The sequence below is a fragment of the Lepidochelys kempii genome, chromosome 3 (assembly GCF_965140265.1).
Source record: "Lepidochelys kempii isolate rLepKem1 chromosome 3, rLepKem1.hap2, whole genome shotgun sequence".
NCBI lineage: Eukaryota > Metazoa > Chordata > Testudines > Cheloniidae > Lepidochelys > Lepidochelys kempii.
Window position 1 is genome coordinate 179509826 of NC_133258.1, and position 23694 is coordinate 179533519.

General features: G+C 41.7%; 2 protein-coding genes across 8 annotated transcripts in view; one reads left to right on the forward strand and one right to left on the reverse strand.

Moving 5' to 3' along the window:
* The window catches only part of CHAC2 (ChaC glutathione specific gamma-glutamylcyclotransferase 2), a 30438-nt gene extending 10459 nt beyond the window's left edge, over nucleotides 1-19979 (reverse strand). For 2 of the 3 annotated variants that reach the window (XM_073339180.1, XM_073339179.1), the window contains exon 1: nucleotides 19575-19979. In XM_073339180.1, coding sequence (XP_073195281.1) covers nucleotides 19575-19709 — 135 coding nt within the window. In that variant the 5' untranslated portion in view covers nucleotides 19710-19979. The remainder of the gene's footprint in view (nucleotides 1-19574) is intronic. The other variant, XM_073339181.1, reaches the window with a different exon arrangement.
* The window catches only part of ASB3 (ankyrin repeat and SOCS box containing 3), a 128241-nt gene that overhangs the window by 21866 nt on the left and 82681 nt on the right, over nucleotides 1-23694 (forward strand). The window contains exon 1 of one of the 5 annotated variants that reach the window (XM_073339171.1): nucleotides 22543-22730. The exons of the other annotated variants lie outside the window; for them this stretch is intronic. The gene's annotated coding sequence lies outside the window, so the exon portion shown is untranslated. Of the gene's footprint in view, nucleotides 1-22542; nucleotides 22731-23694 lie in introns of those variants that run through there. 5 annotated transcript variants of the gene reach the window in all.

Genomic DNA, 23694 nt, shown 5'->3' on the forward strand with positions numbered 1-23694 from the left:
TAGAGTTTTTGTTGTAAGTTGGCCCTAAAATAAAATTTAACTCAACAGGGATGAGCTTTGACCTGTTCTTCTGAGTGAATATTGTGAAAGGGGGGAAAACATGAATTCTTATAGAGAAAATTAGTAGAACTGAAAAGTATATAACTTTGCTCCTGTACCAGAACATTTACATATAATATAGTGCTCAGACTTTGAACATGTAAAGAGCCTAGCAAGTCCTTGATTCTCACTCAGAAAATGTTGATGTTACTTTTTATGTGTACTGTAATATCTCAACTCTGATTGCTTTGCTTTCTGTTCTGGGGAAGACTGTTTAATTTACTGTATTTTTTTAGTCTGCAGAAGAGAAGAATGAGGGGGATTTGATAGCTGCTTTCAACTACCTGAAAGGGGGTTCCAAAGAGGATGGCTCTAGATTGTTCTCAATGGTAGCAGATGACAGAACGAGGAGTAATGGTCTCAAGTTGCAGTGGGGGAGGTTTAGATTGGATATTAGGAAAAACTTTTTCACTATGAGGGTGGTGAAACACTGGAATGCGTTACCTAGGGAGGTGGTAGAATCTCCTTCCTTTGAGGTTTTTAAGGTCAGGCTTGACAAAGCCCTGGCTGGGATGATTTAACTGGGAATTAGTCCTGCTTTGAGCAGGGGGTTGGACTAGATGACCTTCTGGGGTCCCTTCCAACCCTGATATTCTATGATTCTATGAATACTGTAGTACTAAAAAGCTGTTCCCATTTAACACCATCACACTCTGGAGTTAGACAAAAGCAAGAAACAAACAATAATAACAAAGTCCATCAGGCCCATTCGTTCCTTCCTCCTAGTTTGACTTTCTTTTTGGCAATGTGCCATGTGACTCTTTTTTACAATATTCATTAGTCGCATTCACTTCTGCTTCAATCCATTACTTTCACATATTTGAATCTTTTGGGTAACCTAGTCCAAACGTTGGGCTTTCCTTTTTCTCTCATCTAAGTATATCCGCCAGTAGTCCACTTCTACTATGATGATTGAGAACCTCAAAAATCTCTTCTACTTCAAGTCCTCATTCAAAGTGTTTAATACTCAAAGTTGTGTCGATGCTTCAGTTTGGTAGCAGTGAATGCTTTCTATCCAAACAAACAGAAGCTAGACTTCTCAGTATTATTGTCATTTTCTCTTCTTGTTTGTCTAGTGGATCAAGTTTTCCATTACTTCTGAAATCTCAGGAATAGAGGACTTTCATTAAGGGTGTCACTAAACAATAGTTCATCAATGAGTGGTAGCTGATTTCAGTGATGTGTAATGGTAGCCCCAGTAAAATAACAAAAGGATATTTGACTAGCATATCTTTTATTTGTTGAGTTTCTTCTGTCAATATTTTTTGAATGAGTGGGCACCCCAGATATTGGAGGTGGGGAAACCTACTTCCCTGCCCCCATGTCAGTGGAGGTATTAGATATATTTTTATTTTCACTATTTTAAGATGCAGCTGATACAAATAAAAAACCCACATCAGGTTTTGTATTAAACAACAAGTAAGTTATGTTGTACAAATAGTCTTACAAAAATATTTTCTATTATTTCTCCTGAGTTCTGCTGTCTGCCTTTCTCTCTCATTCTTTTCCTAAAAGTATACTTGTGTACAGGGTCTGTTACATTTAAAATTCTGTCTGTATGAGAGCTTATTTTTCTAGGTCATACTTTTCCCAAAGCTGAGTTCAGGTTTTGTGCATTTTCTTTAGGCCTATTCAATCTGAGAATGCTGAACTATGTATTTTAATCTGCAAATATTGAAAAAATGGTAGAGGACTGTTATACAAAAATTAAAAACAAATGTAATTAAAAATCTATATATTTTGTATATCTTCAAAAGCTGAGAGTTTTTTAAAATCTACTCCTCTCATATTTTTTTAAACTCCCTATTCTTGAGTTCAGATTATAAATTTCTCTGTGTAGGATTATAAGAGACAGTAAAGAGCTAAATTCCCTGTATGTTTTATTCTAAATTTTTAACTTTTACTAACCCCAGGTGGGTAGATGGACTTTGGGATACATAACTGTGGCCAGATGTCTCTTAGATTCTGGACATTCTACTGTTTTCAATACAGTGTTTTCGTACTTCTTGGTGGTCAATCTGTAACAGTTTTATGCTCATGTGTCCCAGTAATGTGAAGGCCAGATTCTGCCACTCACTCGCTCTATGGAGTGCCTTAGGTCTCTTGTAGGAATCACAAGGACTTCTGACGGTATAACGCACTATTCAACATGAGTAAGAGTGGAAGAATCTGTTCCATTGTTTAGCAATTTCTGATTTAGCAAAAGTGTATAAGCGAACAGATTAAGATCTTTACTTGCTAGTTGAATAAAGAAAATTGGCCTATGTGATGGGCATGCTACTGGTTCCCTTCCAAGCTTGGGAATGACAGCTATTGCGTACTTTCATACAGAGGGATGTTTTTAACTACCCTTTTAATGCCACATTAAACACATGAGGGGGCCTATCAATTTCTTTAAAATGCATATTAACAATCTGTATGAACCCAAGGTTTGCCATTTTTCATATAGGTATGACTATATAAGACTTTTTTTCTCTGAGGGATTGTTCATATGTCTGTCTAAAAATAATTCTGGAAGTTTTGCTTTATTTATATGTATTTAAAAAAAATTGGGTTTTCTGTTATGTAAACTGTTTTTTTTTTTTAATAACTGGTAGATTAAATTTTGGATGGGAAACAGTTAGCTCTTCTGTATTCCTAACTGTATCTAGGTGCATCCGATGAAGTGAGCTGTAGCTCACGAAAGCTTATGCTCAAATAAATTTGTTAGTCTCTAAGGTGCCACAAGTCCTCCTTTTCTTTTTGCAAATACAGACTAACACGGCTGCTATTCTGAAACCTATATCTAGTTTGTATTCTTTTCCCTTTTTTCCTATCCAACAGCTTATCTCATTTCCTTTTTTTGTATAACTGAGTGATCACATGTTTCAGCACCTCAGTTTCCATATATGTTGCTTTGTGGATCTATCAAGATAGACAAATAGCAAACTGGAACCTCTTCTTTAGTCCATGCAGTAGTGCTTTGAGTATGTCAGTTTATTAAGCTTTGGCAGAGAAGCATAAATGGAAACAGGTACTAAAATGCATGCCCACTCATCCTGATGCATACTCTTCAGATAGGAAAGTGATGGCAGAGGAATGAGTTTATCTACAGGAGGTGCAGAATATTTTAATTGTTGCGTAGAGTGCCTATCTTACATAAAACTACCCATGGCTGACCGCATTAAATATTTACTCCCTATATTGATGTAAACAATCATCAGTCAGAAATAAGGAAGTTACAGTAGAAGCTGTTATCTGGCCCTGTACCAACCAGAAAACTCTATAAACCAGCCTTTCTAATCATCATAGAAAGTCTGGTCTATAGTCCAGTTGGCGTCGGGCCGGCAAGCTCCCTACCTGGTTCCATGTGGCTTCCCGGAAGCAGTGACATATCCCTGCTGCTCCTAGGCAGAGGAATGGCCACAAGGGGTTCAGAGTGTGGGAGGAGGCTTGGGGCAGAGGGTTAGGGGACTCGGGGTGCCAGATCCAGGGGGTGCTCACCTCGGGCAGCTTCCTGCAAGCGGCAATGTGCCCTGGCTGCTCGAAGGCGGAGGCGCAGCAGGAGGCTCTGCGCACTACCTCTGCCCGCAGGCGCCGCCTCTGCAGCTCCCATTTATCCCGAGCCCCCTCCTGCACCCAAATTCCCTCCTTCTTTGTTAACTGGCATTTTTCACTTACTGGCACCCCAGTTCCCCCAACATGATGGATAAAACAGCTTTTACTATAAAAAGAATCAGAAACAATATATGTAAATGTCTTGTGTTGTGCCCTGAGGCTTACTAGACGAGGGCAAACTTAGAGTGAACTTCAGAGTCAGGTTCCTTCAACTGAGAAAGTTCTCGCACTGCTCCTAGGGGTAAATCTCCAGGACACCGGAATCTCCCAGCTGATCTTAATGGCTGCAACAGGATATAGTTTGGAGATGGCCTTTCATAATCAGATTCTAAGCCATTCATAGCTTTAAGGGCCTCTTCACTTCTAAAAGAAATTCCAGTGCAGATACTAAAGTCCATATGTTTGAGCCCACCTCACTCCAGGTGTGCAGCCATGTTCTGCACTAGCTGGAGTTTCTGGGTAAATTTGAAGGGTAATCCCACGCATAGCAGTCCTTGGCCTGGAAGTGACATGAGACATGGATGACAACAGTGAGGTCGGCAGTGAAGCGGCTAGTTACCAGGGTGGATAAAAATCAATGATTTTTTTTGATAAAATGCTTTGAGGAAAAAACCTATCTAAAGATAGTTTTAATTAAGATACATTATAGCTCAAATATATCATGGAATTGGGATTATAAATTCTAAAGTATGAGACAATATATTCATGTAATGTTTAAGAAAAAGTTTTGTAAATGAGTTCCAATAGTTCATGGATTAGGGACCCAATCTTATGGGGTTCCACAGGCTTCTGTATAGATTATTTAGGTTAATCTTTCTATCTACCCAAGGGGACTCAGTGCTCAGTCTAGAAAATACCATCAGAGATGCTTAGTTTTGCAGTTCTCAAACTATGGATTTGTGTCTCCAGAGGTAACATGCTTGTTAACAGCAAAAATGTTTTAAAATAAATATATAGAGGGGAGAAATAACCAACCTCAACTCTATTGTCCCTCTGCAAATTTGTGTACACAGAGTCATAGAATCACAGATATCAGGGTTGGAAGGGACCCCAGAAGGTCATCTAGTCCAACCCCCTGCTCGAAGCAGGACCAATTCCCAGTTAAATCATCCCAGCCAGGGCTTCGTCAAGCCTGACCATAAAAACTTCTAAGAAAGGAGATTCCACCACCTCCCTAGGTAATGCATTCCAGTGTTTCACCACCCTCATAGTGAAAAAGTTTTTCCTAATATCCAATCTAAACCTCCCCCACTGCAACTTGAGACCATTACTCCTCCTTCTGTCATCTGCTACCATTGAGAACAGTCTAGAGCCATCCTCTTTGGAACCCCCTTTCAGGTAGTTGAAAGCAGCTATCAAATCCCCCTCATTCTTCTCTTCTGCAGACTAAACAATCCCAGCTCCCTCAGCCTCTCCTCATAAGTCATGTGTTCTAGACCCCTAATCATTTTTGTTGCCCTTCGCTGGACTCTCTCCAATTTATCCACATCCTTCTTATAGTGTGGGGCCCAAAACTGGACACAGTACTCCAGATGAGGCCTCACCAATGTCGAATAGAGGGGAACGATCACGTCCCTCGATCTGCTCGCTATGCCCCTACTTATACATCCCAAAATGCCATTGGCCTTCTTGGCAACAAGGGCACACTGCTGATTCATATCCAGCTTCTCATCCACTGTCACCCCTAGGTCCTTTTCTGCAGAACTGCTGCCTAGCCATTCGGCCCCTAGTCTGTAGCGGTGCATTGGATTCTTCCATCCTAAGTGCAGGACCCTGCACTTATCCTTATTGAACCTCATCAGATTTCTTTTGGCCCAATCCTCCAATTTGTCTAGGTCCTTCTGTATCCTATCCCTCCCCTCCAGCGTATCTACCACTCCTCCCAGTTTAGTATCATCCGCAAATTTGCTGAGAGTGCAATCTACACCATCCTCCAGATCATTTATGAAGATATTGAACAAAACCGGCCCCAGGACCGACCCCTGGGGCACTCCACTTGACACTGGCTGCCAACTAGACATGGAGCCATTGATCACTACCCGTTGAGCCCGACAATCTAGCCAGCTTTCTACCCACCTTATAGTGCATTCATCCAGCCCATACTTCCTTAACTTGCTGACAAGAATACTGTGGGAGACCGTGTCAAAAGCTTTGCTAAAGTCAAGAAACAATACATCCACTGCTTTCCCTTCATCCACAGAACCAGTAATCTCATCATAAAAGGCGATTAGATTAGTCAGGCATGACCTTCCCTTGGTGAATCCATGCTGGCTGTTCTTGATCACTTTCCTCTTATGCAAGTGCTTCAGGATTGATTCTTTGAGGACCTGCTCCATGATTTTTCCAGGGACTGAGGTGAGGCTGACCGGCCTGTAGTTCCCAGGATCCTCCTTCTTCCCTTTTTTAAAGATTGGCACTACATTAGCCTTTTTCCAGTCATCCGGGACTTCCCCCGTTCGCCACGAGTTTTCAAAGATAATGGCCAATGGCTCTGCAATCACAGCCGCCAATTTCTTCAGCACTCTCGGATGCAACTCGTCCGGCCTCATGGACTTGTGCACGTCCAGCTTTTCTAAATAGTCCCTAACCACCTCTTTCTCCACAGAGGGCTGGCCATCTCTTCCCCATGTTGTGATGCCCAGCGCAGCAGTCTGGGAGCTGACCTTGTTAGTGAAGACAGAGGCAAAGAAAGCATTGAGTACATTAGCTTTTTCCACATCCTCTGTCACTAGGTTGCCTCCCTCATTCAGTAAGGGGCCCACACTTTCCTTGGCTTTCTTCTTGTTGCCAACATACCTGAAGAAACCCTTCTTGTTACTCTTGACATCTCCTGCTAGCTGCAGCTCCAGGTGCGATTTGGCCCTCCTGATATCATTCCTACATGCCCGAGCAATATTTTTATACTCTTCCCTGGTCATACGTCCAACCTTCCACTTCTTGTAAGCTTCTTTTTTATGTTTAAGATCCGCTAGGATTTCGCCATTAAGCCAAGCTGGTTGCCTGCCATATTTACTATTCTTTCGACTCATCGGGATGGTTTGTCCCTGTAACCTCAACAGGGATTCCTTGAAATACAGCCAGCTCTCCTGGACTCCTTTCCCCTTCATGTTAGTCCCCCAGGGGATCCTGGCCATCCGTTCCCTGAGGGAGTCGAAGTCTGCTTTCCTGAAGTCCAGGGTCCGTATCCTGCTGCTTACCTTTCTTCCCTGCGTCAGGATCCTGAACTCAACCAACTCATGGTCACTGCCTCCCAGATTCCCATCCACTTTTGCTTCCCCCACTAATTCTACCCGGTTTGTGAGCAGCAGAGTCAATCCCTTACCTCTCTCTAAAAGTGCAGTTTCAAAAAGTTCAAAGAATAGAGGATTGTTGGGGGCGGAATAGCTCTGGACAAGAAGAAGTTTGGAGATAAATGTGAGAAGCGAGAGACATGTTAAATTATTATATGTTTGCTGTTGAAGAAAAAAATCCAGAATACTTAATGTTGTTTTAGTTAAATAAAACAATTTAAATGTCTGTCTGGTCATGTTCTCCTCCTAATACAGCATGGTAAGAAAATCCTCCAAATATTAATGATTAACCTGTTGAATTGGAGATACACCTCAACCCCGATATAACGTGACCTGATATAACATGAATTCGGATATAACATGGTAAAGCAGCGCTCGGGGGGTGGGGTGGGGGGCGAGGGAGGGGAGGCTGTGTGCTCCGGTGGATCAAAGTAAGTTTGATATAAGGCGGTTTCACCTATAAAACAGTAAGATTTTTTGGTTCCCGAGGACAGTGTTATATCAGGGTAGAGGTGTAGTTCAACCTCTCAATGACTTCATAAATATCTGCTTCAATTACCTTTGGTAAATGAAATAACCAAACAATCATTTTCTGATATAGCTGTAAAACAAATCTGAAAAGTTTTCAAAATAAATCACTGTTTAAAAAATGTATAGTGTGTACCTTCTAAAAATGAAACCTACATCTATCTCTGAGTTGTGAAGAATATGTATTAAGGTTATAACAACCAACAAGAAAGCTTTTATGTAGAAAACCATGATTAAATCGAGTCTTCCTGACTAGTGATTTAAATCAAATGTATTTAAATCAAATCTATCCTGCCAGTTATCACCTCTCCAGTCATAGGAGGGAAAGTCAGAAAAGAAAAGATGGGGAGGGGGAGTTAGTGGGTTAGAGATTGGATTTATGGCTTATTACAACAGTGTTTATATTCAGTGTCTCTTCACCTTGAATGGTCCCTTGAAATAGGTGTTAACTACTTATTGCTAAAGTAATTTGTCCCATCTTGTATTGAGCAGGGACACTCTTGAGTACATTTCCCAGACCTGAAGAAGAGCTCTGTGTAAGCTTCTCTCTCTTTCCAACAGAAGTTGGTCCAATAAGAGAGATTACCTCACCCACCTTGTCTTTCAAATATCCTGGGACCAACGTAGCCACAACAAAACTGCTTATAAGGAAGTGTGTGATAATTTAGGAGTTTCTCCAAATCCACCTTTTCTAAACTCTCCTCAATGTTAAAAGCATGATAGCAATTTGTGAGAGCATTAACAACTTAAAAACTGTTTCTTTAAAAAGGATATCATCATGTGTAGTTAATTAAAAGAAAAAAAAATAAATTCCAGATACCAGACCTTTGCCTGACTCACCTTGACAATTAAGGCTCAGCCGTCATTTGTTTCTCTCTCTCTTATCACTGAAAGAACCATACAGTAGGGGGAATGGACAAAACTAAGTGATCGTACAGAATAAACAAAAGCTGACAAGATGTCAAATGCATACAATAAAACTACCAAATTGAGGAAAAATATACTCTGATCTTTCAGTTGTAGTGACAGGTGCGGCTTGTAATAGTAAACCATTTGCAAAGTGTGATGATGTTGATGTCCCTTTAAATATTCACTGTTAAATATACATGTTTTATAGAAGAGTCAGTGCATGTAAAACAACCATTTTTGAAAAATAAATAAGGACTTTGGACCTCAATCTTGTCAAAAGAATTGTGTGGAGTCCCATTGACAAATGAGGTTCTGCCCAGGTAGGGACCCAATCACATATGGCAAATTGATGGGTCTCACACTTTCTTTTCTTGGGGAGGGTTCAGGGCACTGTTTCTCACCCCTGAACTGGGTTATTAACTGCCCCAGTAGTGTCCTAGAGGAGGGGAGTGGAAAGGGAGGGACCCAGGCCCGCCCTCTACTCCGGGTCCCAGCCCAGGGGCCCTAGGGATAGCGGTAAACCGCTTGAACTAGCGGTTCCTTCCCCTGGACTACTTCCCTCTTCTGTCCTTCAGCTTGTGGGGCTTCCTGCCCTTCCTCTGCATAAACCAGGTGTCCCTTTACCTAGGGTCTTGGTCTTCTTAGCCCACCGCAGCTCTTCTCCAAACTCTCCTCTGCTTCCCTCCAAACTGCTCTCTGCTCCAACCCCAATCCCCTCTGCTTCAACTCCTCCAAACTTGTCTCTTCTAACACTCTCCTGCTGCCCTCTGGCCATGCTATATCACACACATGATTCTCTTGCAGGATTGGGGTGTCTCTCTTTCTATATGAAGTGTAATGGTCTCAGAATCACTCTTTATGCTTTGCTCTTTAACTGGTTGGTCCTTTAAAAAAAAATCAAATTTGCTAAAAGTAATGATAAACAGTATCCTTCTTTGTTTATAATTTGTCAAATTTATGTCCAAAATGTTTTTATGAACTTATGCCCTGATCCTACAATGAACTCCATACAGGCCCTGGTTGTAAACTCAAAATAGAGCAGACTTGACGTATTATTAGCAGCCGATCTCTGAGTGTGAAAAATCCAGACTCCGATACAGCACTTTTAGCACAGGATGTTAAGAGTACTTGGCAATCTGATGAACAGCTTTTTTCCACTTTATTTGTGTTGATCTCCCCCACAGTGCTACTCAGCAAGTGGGATTCCCTATAATTTTAAAGTAATTGCAAACATTTACCAGTAAATATTATTTGGCTGGCAAAATGGGATAGGGGAGCCAAAAGAAGAGTGAAGATGGGCTGAAACACGCCAGGAGGATTACAGGGAAGATGAATAGTAAAAGATGATATAGAGTGGGGGAGCAGATTCCAAAGGGAGGAGTCCCAACAAAAGAATAGTTATGGAGAGGGATTAGACAGAATGGGAGCAAATTATCACTTCTGATAATATTTTTTAGCTTAAAAAAACAAGATGTTGGATTCTCTTCCTCCACATGTCAACTGTTAAGTCAGATCCTGGTCTTTTTGTATTCTGTAGAGCAGAGTAAGTTGGAGCATTTAACCTAGGTCTGAATTTTGCCACAATCTTCAATTACATGCATGCAAACTCCCGAAAGATGGATACTCTGACATTCCTTGATGGGAATCCTGCCCCCAAACTACCTTCTACTTTTCACCCGTATGTTTGGTTAGCTGCCCAACAACTGGTTGACCAGTCCCAATCAGGCACAACACAAAAGGTGCCATAGTGCCACAACAGTGCTGCATAATATGCATCTCTATAATTTTCGAATGTTTATGGACCAAAAGTCAAATGGAGTATTTGATCAGTGGAAAAGATGACATTTGTCTGTAGACCTTTGATGGTGTTTAATCCCACACACTTTAGTTGGCATACTGAATTCTTGTATCACATATGCATTGCAAATATGAGAACACCGTGCAGTCCATGAAGACAGGCTGCCAGATAATCACACCCTCTAGAACATGAGAATTTTACAGATCAGAAAACTGAGGCACAAAGAACACAGCAAGTGTGGCAGAACTAGAAGTAGAACCCTTGACTCCCAAGCTTGCACTTTCAACCCCTAGATAATATTTATTGTTAAAGATGCTTAGTGTAATTTCTGGGGTCTTCAACAAAAGCATGGAGAAAGAAGTTATTTCATGTTCCACCATAGTATAGGAAGTATATCCAAAGCATGGTATTTGAACTGTTAGTAGCATTGAATTTTGTCTCTTCTCATGAAAGACAGGCCTTGAAGCAGCTGAGGCACAGAAGTCTGAGAATGTGTCTCGGAAAGCAGCTGTGTTTCTGTCTATCCTAGTCTTCAACATGCACGATAATTAAGTGTCCGATGTGTTACCAGGTTATAAAGCCATTCCAAGGATTCCAGCGATAAGCCACAGTGACCATACTTAATATTTATAACCCTATGACCTTAAAATATATATACTTTTATGTGAATATGGCTTATAAAAATAACTTTTAGAGTGTGTCTACAGGGGGAAATAGTTTACAAATTGTTGATGCGTTGCAAAAGTATAATGCACACTGTGTTTGAGGATTCAGTAATTCCCCAGAAAAAACAGATGTTAACTCCTCTGCAAGGCCCTAAATTCTTTTACCCTCCTCCCACTCCTTTCACCCCTACAGCTTCCTTCATCTCCTTTTTTCCAGCTTGACTGCATACTTCCAGCTACCCTGCCTCTTATACTTCAAATGTCTTCCTAACTAGTTTGCTCCTCCAAACCCACTTCTTCCAACAATCACTCTTTTCTTCATCAGTAATCCCCACACGTGAACTATTTTTCAGTGACAGGGAACATGTTTTAATTGCTTTGAAGAGTGCCATGTAAATTGCTGCAAGATACTATTTTTCATAACTTTGTGTTTTCTGAATTTTACATAAATAACTGACATTTCTGTTTTCACAAAAAAAATTATACATTCATCTCTCTTTCTGGGGAAGGATATGAGTTAGCAAACCCACTGTCTTGTTTTCTGGTGCAGAAGTACTCAATCAAATGTCAGTGAACATCACATTAATGCCTGCTAATGTACTGGCCACTCTCATTTGAGACTCTCAGACTAATCAAATCAGCATCTTAAAATGTAATGGAGCTAGTATACTTAATGCAATATGTTTTGCAAGAAGGTAAGAATAATAATTTATATTTTAAAATTTGCCTTCATGTGCAGTGTTAACAAGGAATATCTTTCTAATATAGCATCCTACATACTATATATTATGGCAGTAATAGCAAGCATTGCATTTTTAACTAGTGTTTAACTACATTATTACAATAAGGTAAGTTGAGCAGTTAAAGTATGAATACAAGGTCATCATTATGTTAAGCCGAGTTTTGTACAAAAAAGCTTGCAGTCATTGTTGTACATAAAAATGCTCATTATGTGTTCTTTGTTGTACTGACTATGGAATGTTGTAGCAGCAAGTATTTTCAGTAGGTTTTTCAACTTGTAGGCTAGTATTTCACTGCTATAATTTGAAATGGAATAATAGTGTTGAAGGATGGGTTTCACTTGCAATTTACACACCGTGAATAAATTTGTTCCTGGTGTAATTCCTTGGATTTTAATTCAGTGGTGGGCAACCTGCGGCCCATCAGTATACTCCACTAGTGGGCTGCGAGACAGTGTTTACATTGACCGTCTGCAGGCATGGCTGCCCGCAGCTCCCACTGGCCACAGATAAACTGGACCCAGTATAAGGGACACCTGACTCTGCATTTGCTTAGTGCATGTTAAAAATAAAGTTTATAACATCTTGTATTAGCAGCAGAGTGGCATTCAGAATAATAATAATAAAGTCACACAGAGGGCGCTGTGATACATTCGTGTAGTTGGTTGCTGGTTGCAAGTGATAAAACTTCAAAACTTATAAAACCTAGATAATGTATATTGTGTATTAGCTCAGTTTTATAATAAACCACAGACTACAGTGTCATCAATCTGACAAGCTAACAATCAAAGAAATTCAGAGTTAAAACAAAATCCAGATTGACTTTATATTCTTAACTAATTTTTTTCTTTAAAGCACCAGCTCATTTAGGGTTAGATTATGCTTCTAGATCCAGCCTTGAGCTGGGGTCAGTGTGTAATCTTCTTTGCCCCAGGAGTAGTCGTAGGAGGCATGGTGTCTCAGAGACTCTCCTCTAAGGAACAGTTCCCTGGTGCTCCCTTTTTGTGCAGGAAAACACAACTGAGAGAGGAATCTGTCACAGCCCTTTTATAGGATTCTTCATGCATACCCACTAGAACCCACTTTGCATACTCCTCTGCACAACCATGGTAGATCAGGGCACAATCTAGTCCAAAGTAAATTACAGCTATGACTTCTTTAAAGTTGCCCTGCAAAACAAAGAAATTGGGCATGTGCTGATTTTGCTGCTTTATGGTGTATAAAGGAGGTCCAAAAGGGTTTTTTTCTGTGTGGTTTTACATTAAAAATTTAGATCTTGTCTGTCCTGGAAAATGCTTGTCTCTCTATATGTGGGAATTTTTACAGAAAATTCCACCTGTGTTAGCATCAGTTCAGCTGCATGAGCATTAACAAAACTGTGAGTGCTAAACACAAAAGTTTCAGCAATTTCATTATGTTGGTAAAATTAAAGAAGTACAAACCCAGTAGCATGGACACAGTTATACTGATATCACAGTCTTTATACTGGTATGACTTATTCCAGTACAGGAAGGCGAATAAAGCCATATCAGTAAAAGGCACATTTATACCACTAAAAGTGCATCCACATTAGGGGAGGTGTACCGGTATAACTATTCCAGTAAAGAATTACACCCATAACCTATAGTTCTATGGATACAAAACCTCTATGTAGACCAGGCCTAAGAGGTCTTCCAGCAAATGCAGGGAAGATTGTACTTGATGTTTCCTGTCAATCCGTTTGTAGGTCTTTATTGGCATTCCAGAAGTTCATCCTGGGTTGATAAGGGTCCTAGTAATCTGAAAAAGCTCTTCAGAAATAAAATATGGATCATTATTTTGATCCAATGATAGGATGGTCTTGGTGTTAAAAAAAAAAAATAAAAAAAATTTGAGACATAAAAATTTTGTATAAATTTAATTATTAATGATCCATGGTTGCATGAACCTATGCATCCTCCTTTTGAAAATGCAGCATTTCCTTTTTCAATTAGTATAATTCTTACGTCTTCACTATAGCTGCTCTCTTTCTAAGTCAGTCTCCAGTTTTAGCTTGGAGTTGCCAATGATGTGTAAATGAGGTGACCGCTTTGGGGGGAAAGACCTCAGTGAACAAAGAAAAGTGTATTTTAATTAAATAAAATTAGCATTTACCATTTTTCTTTCATAAATTAGGGAAACTTGAATATTTGGCCCATTTTCATATACCAGGTCCAGTATGTTAATGATCAGTTAAGTATTTCTGATGACTAACTAATTAGCCACATATGCAACTGTAAATAACATAGCCCTGTCCCATCAATGTCATTCCCCTAATTTGCTGGATGTTTCTGTAACCTATTGTTTCCTTAGCATTTGTTGAGCTATTTAGAATTATATAAGGGGGATAGCCCTTGTGCAGTGAGAGCGATGCAGGATTTCAAAATGCAGTAAAACTATATTATGCTCCTTCCTGTCGCTTGAAAAATACACCTGTCCACAGGAAATTGGAAAGGATGCTTACAACTGGAAATTGTTTTTAACTTCATAATCCTGTGCGTTTTTTTTTAACACCAGATTAAAAAAATAGGATAAAATCTCTCCTCTTTTAGTTTTATCAACAGGCTAAAAATGAAAGCCCACACAGAATGAAGTAGTTTGCGCACATCTCTGCTTTGCTTTAGCGTCCTATTTATAGATTCATACTTCCCCCCCTTTTAAGATTCAACAAAAATGAGATTTATTTTCTCTTGGCTATTTTGCTAGATGCACATTATTGTTTGGGATTTGTTTCAACTACTGAATTTAACTCTTTTTGGTTATTCCTGCTGCCATTGCTATCTTAGAAGTCTTGCATTGCTTAAAAGATGTCCTATAATGTGAAAGTCTACAATTTAGCTACAAAAAAATGACTTCAAGGCAGTAAGAGTCTCTGAACTACAAGGAACAGTTAGCACCTAGTACATTGTTGGCATCATACAATCATAAGTTGGAAGTCACACCTGAAATGGTCACTTCCTAATACTCATGAAAGGAAACTAGAGTATTTTGAAGCAGAAGGCATGACTTATTCTTAGGATGTATTTGGTTGTGTGTGGAAGGTAGACAGGTTTTCTTAAGTTTTGAAAAAGTACTGAAAGGATCAGTATAAACACAATAAAAATTAACAACATTAGCCTCCTCTAGGTACTCCCATTTTAATCGACCACTTAAACTATTTCCTTGCACTTCTACCTTAAGTTAAAATAAGTTTCTCCCTACATGGTAGCACAGTGCCCAACACAATGGGACCTCATTCTCCTCTGGGATCTTCGGGTGTTACCACCATATAACAAATAATGCTGATAATAATCAACTTGTATTGGTCTCTATGTTGGCTTATGATAAACTTAATTATATAAACAGACCAAATTCAAATGTATTTGTCTCAAACTTGGTATCATCACCCTGGTCTTCTTTTCCCTCCTCCATTTTGTTCTTGTTGCATCTTGTCCCTACTTATACCCAGTTCCTGGAACTGTAGATGGATGCCACCAAAGTCAGTGAGGCTCCACATAGGCACAAGGGAGTCCATCTGTACTGAGGCAGTTGCAGATAGTGATCTTAGACTATAAGCTCCAAGGGGCAGGAACTGTCTTAAGAGTATGTTTGTACAATGCCCAGGATGATGAGGCCCTGGTCCTAATTGGGGCCTCCGAGCACTAATCCTTTAATATAAAAATTAATAAAAGTATAAGAAATACACTGAATTTTAGTGTATTGTTAAAATTATATAGAACGTAGGTTCCTCCAGGGAATAGTGATGGCAGTGGTGATGGTAATGGGATGGTTTACACAAGTGGTGACCCAGTGTAATTGAATCCACATGTAACAGGAAAATATTAATTTTGGAGCTTTGCCAACTTTATTTAGAAGCTCTTTTCACATTGTGAAGTCCTTCAGCTACTCTGATACTACTCAGATTTAGGGTTTGTCTACACTACCACTGGATACTAGACGTGATAAATGGACCTCTGAGTGCTCTCCTGTCAACTCTGGTACTTCACCAGAATGAGGAGCGCAAGCGGAGCTGACGGGAGAGCGTCAGCTGTCGACTTAGCGCAGTGAAGACACCGCGGTGAGTAGATCTAAGTACGTCGACTTCAGCTATGCTACTCACGTAGCTGAAATTGTGCATCTTAGATTGACCCCGCACAGTAGTGTAGACAAGCCCTTAGAAGTGGATCAAGGAAAGATCAATTTACTTATTTCATGCCAAATGAGAAATAGTATTGGTATATAGTATTTTGGATCAGTAATTCCAGGTAATTGCATCAGTGCTTGAGGTGAGAAATGAACTTCAGTTGAAAGCAGCAGAATGGATTTAGTTTGGGAGGTTACAAAACTAGCACTGCGAGATCTGAGACTTGCTCTACGCTACCAATTTATGTTGGTATAACTAATCCACGCCCCTGAGCAACACAGTTATATCAACCTTAACTCCCTGGTACAGATAGCACTACATCGATGGGGGGAAGGCTTCTCCCGTCGACATAGCTGTCCCTCTCGGGGAAGCAGAGTATCTACGCTAGTGGGAGAAGCTCTCCAGTCAGTGTAGGTAGCGTCTTCAATAAGTGCTACAGTGGTGCAACTGGGCCAGTGCAGCGCTTAAGTGTAGACAAGCCCTAAGTATTGTATTGGAAATATAGGGGCATTTTCTAGTTTTGGAAGTTTGCATATGCTGAGTTCTTTGGAAGTCACGTGTATGTCTCCAAAGCCCTGCCATGGTTTTGGGATTTCTGAGGTCTGACTCTTACTGTAGCACAAGATTTCTCTAATACAAAATCAGAACCAATAATTTAAAATGTCCAGCTATGCAGAAGATCATAACACTGTACTTTTAATCATATGAATATCGAAGCTGTTCTTGGCAATTATTCACCAATTACACAAATAAAAGAATACTGTGCTTCTTTGAACAATGCCATAAGAGTGAACCCATTTTACTTTTCAAAAGTTTACTTTTGTATTTCAATAGACTAACAAAATATAGAGCTTGTACATTTATTACACTGCTCCCTGACCTCCTTCCTTCTTTAAAGAGATGCTGCCACTCAATTTTTTGAAATTAAGCAATTTAAAAAAAATTCCAGTTTTTTAAAGCATTATTTTAATATATTCTGAAATTCTTTTAAAAACATTCCTTTAAAAAGAAAAAGAGGACTTGTGGCACCTTAGAGACTAACAAATTTATTTGAGCATAAGTTTTTGTCAGCTACAGCTCATTTCATCGGATGCATGCAGTAGAAAATACAGTGGGGAGATTTTATATACACACACACTGTAACAAGAGTGATCAAGTAAGGTGAGCTATTACCTCAGGAGAGAAAAAATTATCACTTTTGTAGTGATAATCAAGGTGGGCCATTTCCTGCAGTTGACAAGAACGTGTGAGGAACAGTGTGTGTGTGTGTGTGTGTGGGAAATAAACCCCCCAGACAGAGACGAACACCTACAAGATCTCTATCAAGCGTTCTTACAACTACAATACCCGCCTGCTGAAGTGAAGAAACAGATTGACAGAGCCAGAAGAGTATCCAGAAGTTACCTACTACAGGACAGGCCCAACAAAGAAAATAACAGAACGCCACTAGCCATCACCTTCAGCCCCCAACTAAAACCCCTCCAACGCATCATCAAGGATCTACAACCTATCCTGAAGGATGACCCATCACTCTCACAGATCTTGGGAGACAGGCCAGTCCTTGCTTACAGACAGTCCCCCAACCTGAAGCAAATACTCACCAGCAACCACACATCACACAACAGAACCACTAACCCAGGAACCTATCCTTGCAACAAAGTCCGTTGCCAATTGTGTCCACATATCTATTCAGGGGACACCATCATAGGACCTAATCACATCAGCCACACGATCAGAGGCTCGTTCACCTGCATGTCTGCCAATGTGATATATGCAATCATGTGCCAGCAGTGCCCCTCTGCCATGTACATTGGCCAAACTGGACAGTCTCTACGTAAAAGAATAAATGGACACAAATCAAACATCAAGAATTATAACATTCAAAAACCAGTCGGAGAACACTTCAGTCTCCTTGGTCACGCGATTACAGACCTAAAAGTTGCAATTCTTCAACAAAAAAAACTTCAAAAACAGACTCCAACAAGAGACCACTGAATTGGAATTAATTTGCAAACTGGACACAATTAACTTAGGCTTGAATAAAGACTGGGAGTGGATATGTCATTACACAAAGTAAAACTATTTCCCCATGTTTATTTCTCCCCCCCCCCACTGTTCCTCACACGTTCTTGTCAACTGCTAGAAATGGCCCACCTTGATTATCACTACAAAAGTGATAATTTTTTTCTCTCCTGAGGTAATAGCTCACCTTACCTGATCACTCTTGTTACAGTGTGTATGGTAACACCCATTGTTTCATGTTCTCTGTGTATATGAAATCTCCCCACTGTATTTTCTACTGAATGCATCCGATGAAATGAGCTGTAGCTCACGAAAGCTTATGCTCAAATAAATTGGTTAGTCTCTAAGGTGCCACAAGTACTCCTTTTATTTTTGCGGATACAGACTAACACGGCTGCTACTCTGAAACCTTTAAAAATAAAGAGTTTCAACTCCTGTTTCAGATTATATAAGGATCTTTTTAGCAAGATTGAAACTGACTGAGGCCCTAAATATGCAAACACCTGAGTGATTCTGTGAGAAGTTCCATTAAATCAAAAGGACTTAAGCACACAACTAACTACTCACTTGTAAATGTTGGCAATATTGAACCGCGAGGCCTCTATCTTGCAAGCTGTTTCTGCCCCCCTGTGCCAAAGCAGACCTCCATTGTGTTCAGTGTTGTTGCTCTGCATAGGGTATACCCGGCAGGTCAGCTTTTGTTAGATTGGGGCCTTAATGACTATCGGGGGAAAGGGTGAAACTAACTGCACAGAATGCTGACAAATACACAAAATAAACGGGGGGAGGGAGGAATAGAGATGTTATTTGTTCTGTTAGTGTCTAACAGAAAGCTATTAGTTGTTACATGTAACTACTAGTAGGTACAAAATGTTCGGACTAGTGTGATTCTCCAGCTGATAGTGCAAAAGATTACCCAGTAACTTTGATTATGAAGATGATGTAGGAGGGTACAAGGGGTGGTGGTTTGTTTTGATATAGGGGTGGAGGACTGTAAAGCTATATATGTGAAATTGATATTAAATATGATGTATTTGGAAGGCAGGGGAAAAGTAGAGGGTTACTTTGTATTTACCTTTAGAGAATATTTTAAAACTATGAAGTTTTGAAATTTTGTGAGTGTGTAGTGGAATGGAGATGGGACCTGTGTGAGAGAGGAGTTTGATTGGGTGTGTGAATGGGACCTGCTTGTACATGAGAGAATAGTCGAACTGTGGAAGTGTCCTTTGGTGCAGAGAGGACTTGGGGTGTGTGTGAGGAGGACCTGTGTGCCTGGGGGGGGGGGAGAAGGAGGGAATCTGTTGGGGGTATGTGGGTGCGTGTTGGGGGGACTGCATGCAGAAACTGTGTGTGTGTATAGGGGGGGGGGTGTATTCCAGTGGGGGAGAATGCCTGAACTGAACCTAGGGATCGTTGGGAGGAGGGGAGGCGAAGGTTAGGGATCGTTGGGAGGAGGGGAGGCGAAGGTTAGGGATCTGTGTATATGGTGGGGAGCTGAAGAGCAGCCCGTACCTGTATTCGGGGTATGTGGAGGGGTTCAGCGGTGGGATCTGGGTTAATTTCTGTATAAACTCACGGGGGTCAGCTCAGAGCTCCCTGCTTCGGATGGGCCGCTGGTCAGCATCGCGTCCCCCCCTCCGCAGCAGACAACATATCTGGAACGGGGAGGGCGAACAGCAGCTGCCACCGGCACTTCCCCTCTCCTGCCCCCTGCGGGCGGATGGTGGGTGCTTCCCTCCCCGGTCGGGGCACCGGCAGGACACGCTCCCTGCGCCCAGCGCTCACCTTGCCCGGCACCCCGCGGTGGTCGGTGCTGCCCTGCCAGAACCTCCTGCTGTAGCCCGTGATGTACCCGACCATCTTTTCCTCGTAGGGGAAATCCACCTTCCAGATGAGGGAGCCGTAACCGAACACCCACATGGTTCTCGCCCTGCCCACGTCCCGCCGGCCGGCAGCCGCCCCTGCCGGTCTCTGCTGCGCTTCCCCCAGACTAAGGGCAGAGCGGCCCCGGAGCGCGGCGTGTCGCACAGCGCCGCCTGGCAAAGCACCATGGGGCTTGTAGTGCCTGGGGCCCCCGGGCGCCTCTCGCCTGCCGGTGTCCCAGCCCTGCCCCGGCGCGGGCGGGCGGGCGCCCCCCGCTCGCTCCTGGGGCTGAGGCCACGGGCAGCGGCCACGCCACTGGCAGCCCGGTTGGTGCCGAAATGGACTACAACTCCCATCGTCCCTCTGGGTGCCGAGCCCCCCTCCCCCGCGTGCTGCCAAAGGGGCGGGGCTGGACAGGAGCGGGCGGGAGGGGGGAGTGGAGAGGCGGCGCGGCAGGGCTGGGTACAAGAATGACGAGTCAATGCAGTGGGTTCCCTGCAGATATTTTCTGTCGCCTGCATGTAAGACCGTTGTTTTCTAGGTTGTAGGCTCTATGGTATAGCAAGTTCTCAGTAAGGGATTTCACGGGTCTTCCTTCTGCCCCTCTGCCGGACTCCTTGGGAGGCCCCGCATCTTGGTACCCATTTAAAGCCCGCCTTTCCCCTCTCTTGATGTAGAGAATGTCACTAACATCCAGGAGTGCAGAAGTTGGGATTTCTTTAATTTGGGTAGTCAATTATTTTATGTCAACGTCCACATTTCTTGGTCAAAGTATGGTCGAAGTCCATACTCCAGAGAACATCATAAAAAACGATGATAATTAATAAAAAGATTTTGGGGTCTATTCAAAAGTGTCTGGTGGTTCAACTTTGGTCCACAGTCTGCCTCTTGACTACCCTGCTTTAACTGGTGGGACAGCTTTCAGCAGTGATCTAAATATCAAGTTTGCAGGTCCTTATTCTAAGCTAAGTTCCATCAAGTTTACTGTCTGCATGTATGTTTTTGGACAAGACACTTTTAAAATTACTTACTTGTTTGAGGTGCTGTGCACGGACTTAAGAAGTGGCATGGGGTCTTGTAAGTGTAGAGTTTTGCCTTGATGTGTTCATTAAAATTTTCTCTCTGTTATCATGTGCAGTATGCTGTCCCTTCATTTTCCACTCCAACAGCAGAATTGTCTGTGCATTGTGTGTGTTTCTAAAAAAGGATGACTCCAGAGCATCTGAGACATCAGGTGTGCTGGAGTCCTTTCCAAATGAGACATTATATACAAATTGAAATAATGTTTAGTGGCAATGTACTTATTTAAATAAGCAGTGTAATTTAGTGATTAGATCATCAGAGCAATTGGGAATAATGACTCAGTTCTGCTGCTGACTCATCATGAAGTTGCGTACATTAGGTTTCAGAGTAACAGCCATGTTAGTCTGTATTCGCAAAAAGAAAAGGAGTACTTGTGGCACCTTAGAGACTAACCAATTTATTTGAGCATAAGCTTTTGTGAGCTACAGCTCACTTCATCGGATGCATACTGTGGAAAATACAGAAGATGTTTGTTTTTATACACATAAATAATGGAAAAATGGGTGTTTATCACTACAAAAGGTTTTCTCTCCCCCCACCCCACTCTCCTGCTGGTAATAGCTTATCTAAAGTGATCACTCTCCTTACAATGTGAATGATAATCAAGGTGGGCCATTTCCAGCACAAATCCAGGTTTTCTCCCCACTCCTCCTCCCCCCCCCCCACACAGTGGGTTTGTGTGTGGGTAGGGGGGTGGGGAGAAAACCTGGATTTGTGCTGGAAATGGCCCACCTTGATTATCATACACATTGTAAGGAGAGTGATCACTTTACATAAGCTATTACCAGCAGGAGAGTGGGGTGGGGGGAGAGAAAACCTTTTGTAGTGATAAACACCCATTTTTCCATTATTTATGTGTATAAAAACAAACATCTTCTGTATTTTCCACAGTATGCATCCGATGAAGTGAGCTGTAGCTCACGAAAGCTTATGCTCAAATAAATTGGTGAGTCTCTAAGGTGTCACAAGTACTTCTTTTCTTTTTGTGTACATTAGGGAAAGTTTGCAAAAATGTCCCACTCTTTCTAATGGCAGTTCAGTTCCATTGCTGTTAGCAACATTGGAAAGCATAGTGTAGACAAGCTGCTGGGTTCAGATGGTGTTTTAGGGTTTGTCAACACAATGGGTTTGTTTCAGACTAACTGGCATTTTTTCAAATTAAAATGGACTGCATCCACACAACACAATTCTTCTGAATTAACTGGTTAGTTGGTGCAAACTGGATAATCCACTTTAATTCATTCCAAAATGAATTTCCATGTGGAATATTGTGTGTAGTTAATATGGAGTTTGTGTGGATGCATCAGTACTTCAGGTTAATTTTTCAGTCCTCCCACTGGTAGGACACTGCATTGTTTTACACCAGGACTGAACTGTCTGTTCACGGGTGTGCCCTCTGCTGTTCAGGGGTCATGATTACCAGATGTTACCTCCTTATTTAAATGCTGGTGTGCAGCCAGGAACGCTCTGTTTGTGATTACACACTCCTGGAGCATTATACCAGTGCTATAGCAGCCATGCCTTGTGTGTCTGTGGGGGGCCATGCAGAGGTCATGGATTTTCTTGTGATCTGGGGAAAGGAACTGGTGCAGTCCTCCTTTAATAGTAGCCACTGTAATAAGAAAATATTCAAGTATATAGCTAACCAAATGACCAACTGGGGTCACTCCTTGGACTTGGCTCAATGCTGCAATAAAGGGAAGAAGCTCTATTAGAATTATAAAAAAATACCAAGGTCCGAACGAGGACCTTTGGCAGTGCTCCAACCACCTGCCCCGACTTTGAGGATAGGATTTTTACCATCTAGGCCATCATTGAAGCTCAATATGTGGTGGAGAACACCAAGGAGAATCTTGACTAGTACTCTGAAGTGGAGGATTCCCTGAAAGCTAGGATTTCTTTTCCATGCAAGACTCCAAGCCAGACCTGGAGGAACAGACTTCTGATACCCAGGCAGACACCAGACTGACAATTCTGAGGAGGGGACCTCTGCCTGTAAGTACTAAGTGCTATATTACAATAAAAATGTATAGGTCATTTTAACATATTGTTGTTCCAAGTGCCAATGGAAGCCATCAGTCTGGGTGGATGAGAGCTCAGCTTCTCATCCCCACTTCCCTTTTAATCAGTATGGTAGCTATGCCAGGGAATTCCAGCTCTGTAGGGATTATATCCCTGATATTTTCATTTCTCACAGCCATCTGCCACTTCATCTCCCTCGTGCTCCATCTCCCGGTCAACTGCCATGGTCTCCCAGGCTTCCTGCCCTGGTTAACCTAGGGGTGCCGTAGTAGTTTTTTTTTAAAAAAACAACCAAACAAAAAAACACAGCATATAATGCAGGCATGTTTATTGAAATGTCAATTACAGAAAAATAATGCAGCATAAAAAATTATTTGTTTCAGAGTTTGATCAATGCCCTGAGCTTTCAGCTGTTGTAGCATTTTATGAGGTATAAAATGGAAGACAATAAATGCATAGAGATGCATAGGCCCTTGGCTAGCTGTAATCAGACCATCAGCATTGTTGACAATTACAGCAGAACTGTATTTAGCAGTACACTTTGTGCATGTTGGCAGATGATTTTAAACAGAATTTAAGGCAAAGATAATACTGTATATTGGCAGAAACATTGAAAAGTAACACACCCTTCTCAGGATTACTTCTGTGGGTAGCCTACCTCTTCCAGTCCTGCAGCATTTCTGGGGGTGAATTAAATCACTGCATAGATTTCTGGTTTGCTCATCCCCTTTTTCAAAAAGCCTCGTATCTGCCTCTGTATTAAGGTTGCATTGTCCAATGTTAGGATTGCCTGCAGAAGTGGACGGGCAGACAAAGCTGGCCCCTGCAAACATCCTAGCCCCTGTCCTCCTCAGCCCGTGTAGAACTCCAAATCCTTCTGCCCACCCCTAGATTCCTTGCCTCTGCAAACCATCAGTCCAAACCCCTGAAACTCTGC